General features: G+C 35.7%; 1 protein-coding gene across 1 annotated transcript in view; it reads right to left on the bottom strand.

Annotated features, from left to right (window-relative positions):
* LOC108783198 (arginine/serine-rich protein PNISR) overlaps positions 1 to 3,572 on the bottom strand; it is a 19,560-nt gene extending 15,988 nt beyond the window's left edge. The window contains exons 1-2 of the mRNA XM_018551703.1: positions 2,968 to 3,572; positions 1,937 to 2,125 (exon numbers count right to left, since the gene is read on the bottom strand). Coding sequence (XP_018407205.1) covers positions 1,937 to 2,125; positions 2,968 to 3,061 — 283 coding nt within the window. The 5' untranslated portion in view covers positions 3,062 to 3,572. The remainder of the gene's footprint in view (positions 1 to 1,936; positions 2,126 to 2,967) is intronic.
* Between the last annotated feature and the right edge of the window lie 3,665 nt (positions 3,573 to 7,237).

Genomic DNA, 7,237 nt, shown 5'->3' with positions numbered 1-7,237 from the left:
TCTCGATTTAATAACTTACATCGGCGTCTAAGGTAGGCTCCCACTACATTACCTTACTGATGAGTCCAGTAGTGGAAGCCGGGACGAAACGCCAACTTGTTATATTCTTCGCAATCTTATTTTTCACGGAATTTGATTTATTATTAATTTAATTTACATTAAATTAATAATAAAAATCGTTAAATTTTAATATATGTCTTTCAACATAGTATTAAGATCTATAAGATGCTATGGCATCAAATTTGTTAAATTGCTTGTTAATTTAACTTAGTGATATTACTGCGGTAGTGAATATGTATGCGTCAATGCTGAAAATCTATCAGCGTCGCGGGGGGGACTACATACGCAGTATATAAAATTTCACACAATTATTATAAGCACGTTGATCTAGCTTCGACCGTTATAGGCTTCTTCTTCTAGTTTATTATTGTTTATCAATTACGGTCATAGAAATATTTAATATATTTGTATATATATATTGTTCAACACAAAAATGTAAGAGATACATATTTTTTTATATTGGCTCAATTTGTGATTTAAAAGAATCTTGAAATCTGTTTTACCGATTATCTTATAAATAAGTACAATAGTTTTCTAACTGCTTTTACAGATTTAAAAATCCTTCTCCACAATTAAAGTATAAGAGATAATGTAGTCCAAATCGATAGATTTTACGTTAAAAAAGAAAAAAGTTAGAAAATAACAACTTTGTTATTAGCTTCTGACATTGACTCACAACAATATTTGCTTCATATACAAGTTTTATATTTTGTACGTATAAAATAATCTTGGTTTGGACCAGGAATTACACGAACAAAAAACAATGTTGTATTCTTAGAATTAGACTTAAATATCTAATGTAAATGATTAGTTAAAAAATTTGTACGTATGTGTGCGTGCGATATTGATGTAGTAGTTTATAGTGATATGTCAATAATATGTAAATTATAGATTTGTTTTTTTTAACTAAAGTTCTTGTACGGTTCATATTTTTTCCTTTTTCTCTCACTTTGGAGACAAAAAGAGAAAAGATGAACCATACAAGAAGTTCAGCTAAAAAGAACAGGCCTATTATGATGCAAGTCCTGAATCGGTAATATAGACTGCTTTAAGATTTCCTTAAAAACAGAAACAATTTTTTAAAAATAATATATTTAATTCCAATTATTATCAACAAAATAATAAACTAAATAGAAATATGTTTTAGACAAAATTTGTATGGTTTTTATCCTTTATAACTTATATCTAAAAAAAAATACATGTATCTTAGATTTTAGTGCTTAACAATATATTTCAAGAAAAATTGAATCAAGGTACCACCTATTATATGGAAATGTTTGGAATGGATTCCAATTGAAAATATTCAATTATTCCCTAAATTTCTATTGTTTTTTTTTTTAGGGAAAATGAAATAATTTCAATTCAAGAATCCATTAAGATGTTCCATAATAGGGACCTAGTGATCAGAATTATTCCATTTTTTCTAGAAAACAATAGAAGTCTAAGGAATAATTGAATAATGATTGAAATCCATTCTGACTTGTTCCATGATAGATATCCAGTTGTTCCTCGTAGTGATAATACATGGCAAATTTGGCACATATGCACTGACTCTGCTCTGGTATGAATATAGAACCACTTTAGTGCTATGTCAAATTGCACTGTTGAAAATATCAGTGCAACATTTCTTGAACTTTCAGTTTATTCGGTTAATCTAAATATAAATCTGGCATTATACTGGATCAGTTTTCCAAATACAACATTTGTCAAATACAACAATCTAAATGTACTAATACAATGAGCACAAATCGAATAAGCACTAAAAAAAGTTTACATTCAGTACACACTAGTGCAATCTGCCAAATCTGCTACTAGTTTTGTTGCTATTATTAAAATTATGAACAGAAGTTGAACCAAATCAGATGTTTTTTTTCACCGGATCCACTGATGGTTGGTGCAGGTGGTGCCGGAGGTACATCATCATCCTTGGTATCCATGTCCATTGGTGCTTCTCCACTACCTTCAGTAATAGAACATATAGGATTTATGCTAGGTGGTGGTGGAGCCGGTGGTACAACAGTTTCCTTCATCTTTATCCACTGCTGCGCCAGAGCAGCCCAGTCCACTGTTCCAGATAGTAAACAAATGCAAAATTCATATATTAATAAGTGATTTTAATTTGTTATACTGCGCAACAATTGTGTGTTTCAAAGATTACTATATACATATAAAATTATGCATTAATAAATCTAAAATACAAATGCCTAAATTATAATATTTAAATTCTAAGCAAATCGTAAGGCTTGTAATATATTACAATATCTCATAAAACTTATAAGAATTTTTAAGTACTTATACTTTTATACAATATCTTTATCAAAAGACAGCTTTTTATTAACTATAAGATTTATAAGAAATCATAGATATTTATTAACAATTGTCTTATGATACATATGCATAAAATTAGAATACTAGTCATAAGTTCTTATAAGTTTTACAAGAAAAAGTTACAAGTCTTATGATTCTGTTTAGACCTGTAAATCTAATGACCCATAAATCTAATATTGACGCCGTCTGTTTAGATATACATTAGACAATTAATTTTTGTCAAACTACTATGTTATTCATGTTTATATCTTGTTTTTACAGCATAGTACATGAAATGTCATACCAGTAAATACTTTATACATTTTTATCTTTGTACAATAAATTCTTTAGAATCAATCTTGAAAGAGCGGCTTAATTTGGAATTTTTAAGAAACAGATTTTCTTTAAAAGAATTAAAAATTTCATACACAAAACTGATATAGAATTACTAAATCCTGAAAACTAGATGATTACAAGGAGACATTTTGTACATCATACTGCATATATATATATATACATATATTTATGCCTTCGTAACACCAAAACAAAATCAGTATATAGATATAAAACTAAAGATTTGTTATTCTGGACGACAGCTACCTTGATCGTTGCTCATATTTTGATAAGCGGAAGGATTAAGCGCCCATTGAGTCGGATAATCTTTCCCCTCAAACATGTCCCCGCTCATCTTCATTTGCGAAGGCGCACAGTCAGGATCTTGAGCCAGTTGTGCCTAACCTACCACAGCCTATCACAGAACATAATTCTTGGTGCCACTCTACTGGGATCGGAAGTGACTTCGAAAAGTGGAAGCTGGTGGAAGCGTTGCGAGAAGTCGAGAACTGTATGTCCTAGCGGTACTTTTCTTTTGATCTCTCTTTTCCTATTAATGCTTCTCGATGGAATTGCAATATCCAAACGTGCGTCTTGCTTGACTCACACGATCTTGGTGCGTTTCTACTAGGCGATGTTCCACAACTACACCATGTACCCATAAAGTTATAGCCGTTATTATCCGGAATTTTGGATGCGACTGTGCTTGATCAGCTTGACACAAACGATGACTCCGACGACTATATCGTACGACGACGATAAGGCGTCCCAGGATTTCAACTGATTTCAACCAACTTTTACGGAATGCGATCTCGACTGATCCCGACCGGGATCTAGGCGACAAATATCTAAGACGTACCCGCAGCCGTAGACAAAATACTCCACCAGAAAGACATCAGACATCTCGCCGCATCATCAAGTGCCGATAAACCGTCATAAAAGTAAAAGCTGCGAAGCACAGTAGCACAGTATAGTTAAAAGTACGGCCAATAGAGTAACGATCGCCGATCGGTGATTGGTCCGCCAAATTGAGACAAATCGAAAGTTGCATGTCTACCAACTGCGAAGAAATAAATAAAATGGCTCTTGCACACTGGACGGAAAACGTTTGCCGCGTGACAAAATGTGAAGCTGACTTTTCATGTGCAGCACGCTGCGGCAGCAATGTCATGTGCAGAAGATATAAGGAGACTCCATTCCGTAAAATAAAAGTGGACCCATTTTAAGGTACTTTTTCATGCGCAGCACGCTGCAGCAGCAATTCGTTACTATTGGTTAAGAATTTTATGTAAGCTAGATGACGCACTTCCGGCGCAAAATACATTTTGCCGCAGTTCGTTGAAGTTGAACCGAACGAACAGCAAGCAGCAAGCGGCAAAATCGAGGCAATATTATTTATTGCAATAAATATTAGGAAAATAAACGAAGAATGGCTTCGGATAAGGTACGAATGTTTGTAAATTAGATTATTTTATACTTTACACTTTACTTTTTCAAATTTGTGGTACAGTATAAAATGATCTAATTTACAAACATGTATCCGTACCTTATCCGAAGCCATTTTTCGTTTATTTTCCTAATATTTATTGCAATAAATAATATTTTCATAATGAAACGACGGACATATTGTACGCTTTCTCGATTTTCTCATCTAGCTTACATAAAATTCTTAACCAATAGTAACGAATTGCTGCTGCAGCGTGCTGCGCGTGAAAAAGCACCTTTAGGTTTCGAGTTCAGTTTCCGATTTTCTCTTATGCCTAATTCACACTGGATGCGATGGGCGATGAACGATGAACGCTATCCAATAAAAGCTTTGCTTTAGCTCACACGACGATGTAAAGCAGAGTTCTTATTGGTTATCGCTCGTCGCGCATCGCTCATCGCGCCTAGTGTGAACTAGGCATTACTCGCACTCATTATGCGCAGCACTACTAAATTCACGAGCGCTGCGAGTGTCGAGAATCAGAAACTGAACTCGAAACCAATAGTAGGGGAGGCCGAGAGGCTAAATGTGGATTTACTCGAGCGTCGTGGAGACCTAGGGTGCGTTCCGTTTCTCGCATGATGCGCATAGACTGCATAGACAATCGTTCCGTTTCATCTAATGCGCGCATTGGTAACGCATGGAATTCCCCAGATTCCCCCCACCATTAGCGCATGAGAGCGCATCAGCTACTACAGCTCGGACCTGTAGCAGTCAATGCGCGCATGCGTATTTTGACGCATTACAGCAGAAATCTTTTGATAAGTTGAGTCGTGGTTGAGTCTTTTGAAAAATGGTAATTCGCCAACCGGCAAAAATTGCAATAAAAATATGAATAATATCGTGGAATTCCCTGTTCTTGTGGGTGACGAGGTCATAACGCTATTTCTTGACAGTTTAATGATGTTGACATCCATATTTCGAATCACATGGCACATGCGTTCGCATCAAATGCATGAAACCGTTCCGTTTCTAAGCGCGCATAAAACGCATTGATGAAACGGAATGATATATATGTGTGCAGCGCATTGACTGCTACATATGCGTTCGATGCGAGAAACGAAACGCACCCCTATTGGATTGTGAAGATTAGGCCGGTATTCATAGTCAGTTCTTATATTTAATGAGCCTTCTACAATAAGCCATAAGTCATAAATCGGAAGTAAGAAACTAAAAATTGACGACTGTGATTGGTCCATTTCTAGCTTATGACTTATGATTTGTGACTTACGGCTTATGGGGATCCCCATTTGACAAGCTCAGCATAGAGGGCAGCACCGAACTAGGGGATGTAGAGTACTTATTCGTAAGCGAGTTAATGTCACAAAGAAAAGAGACGTGTTCCTTTATCGTTAAAGAAGTTTTATTAATCCAGAAAATACTTTTATACCAAGAACAATAATAATGGTTATCAAAAATTAAGAATAGTCAAAAGATAAGTTCTCAAGTTAGGTAAGGTAAGGTAGTTGGCTTGCGCGCGCCGAACGTTATATTTCATTGGCCTATATCAGCCTAGTTCCTTTAAGGTGAATCCTCATACGGACGAGTTGTCCGATCAATGTATCAAGTCCCTACAGGGACATTATCGCGAAAGCGTATTTCGCTTATAATGGAGTGTGTACATATGTACGTGTACATACATTAAAATTATTAAAAAATAAATAATATGGATTATAGTAAATTGAAAGCAGCTCAATTAAAGGAAGAATTGAAGAATAGGGGAGCGCCTTTGAGAGGAAAAAAGGTTGAATTTATGAAAAGACAGGTGATGTCGATATAATGTCGATAGCTTGTCAAGCTATCGTGTGATTTTAATGAAAAGTCACAAAAAAGGATCAATGTATCTATAGCAAAATAGTTATTTACTTCGGTTATTTATTTATAATTTGCTGCGAACTTTAATACACTACTTATAGAACATTTATTAAGGATTGAGGTTAAAATTGAAATAATCATACGGCCATCAACAGTCTCTAATTCTTATTTCTATCTACTAGATTGATAGCATATGTAAACAACAACAACTTTGATGTACAAACTCACCTGAATCAAAGCCAGTGGTATTATAATGCTCGAGTCTAAAATGATCTGCACACACACGCGACTCTGCACTCGGGCGGAAATCTTTACGGTTTATTGCTGTAATCCACCGTTTTTTCATTCCCTCATCTTTTGGGAACCGATGCCCTCCCCTATTTTTGCATCCGTATGCCACACACATGCCCGGCATGTCAAAATTAATATATTAATCTTTTTATGTTTTATATAGACAAATTGACATATGTCCCCAAGTACACTAGCGCTCCTAACGGCTATAAGTGACAGTGGGGATCCCCCATATATGTAATCATTACATATATGGGATCCCCATTGTAGAAGGCGACTGCCTTAAGTAACGTCTTAAGATGCCCTCTAGATTCATAGTTGAAAAATAAGGCGACACTTGAGTAAAATCTCAAGACAGTATTGGGGCTCTTACGCATGATGCGCGTAGACTGCATAGAAAGTCGTTCCGAATTAATTATTGCGCGCTTCGAAAGCGCTTCGAGAGTACTTGAATTCCCCAGATTGTACTAACCGTACTGAATTCTTAGCACTCCACTCAGCGCATTGACTGCTTCTCTTTCGACCTGAGGCAGTTGATGCGTCTGATGCATATATGTAATACTACTATATGGCTAGTGCCTATAAGAGGGAGTGAGAGGAAGCGGTCCCAGAACCACGGTGCGGGAATATATATTTCCCTCTCTTTCTAAGAGTACTTTGAGTGTTGTGCGCATGCGTTGGATTGATTGCATCCGCCAATAGGAAAATAGAGTGCGATCAGTGAGATGACGCGAACAGGTTATGCTCGTTATGCTTATTAGATGTGTGCTGTTGTACACAGGCAAAAATGGTCAAGATATGTTATTTATGTGGCAAAAAGCCTAATGCGCCTAATGCGACTGAAAACATTAGTTTGCATAGGTATGAAATAGGTATTAGTTTGCACTGATTATCATGAAATTTCTGTAAGGGATTGCACTGTATTCTTATATACATAACGGCAAT

Source organism: Cyphomyrmex costatus, unplaced genomic scaffold, assembly GCF_001594065.2.
Source record: "Cyphomyrmex costatus isolate MS0001 unplaced genomic scaffold, Ccosl1.0 scaffold143, whole genome shotgun sequence".
NCBI classification, from domain to species: domain Eukaryota; kingdom Metazoa; phylum Arthropoda; class Insecta; order Hymenoptera; family Formicidae; genus Cyphomyrmex; species Cyphomyrmex costatus.
This window is presented reverse-complemented; position numbering and strand designations above follow the sequence as displayed.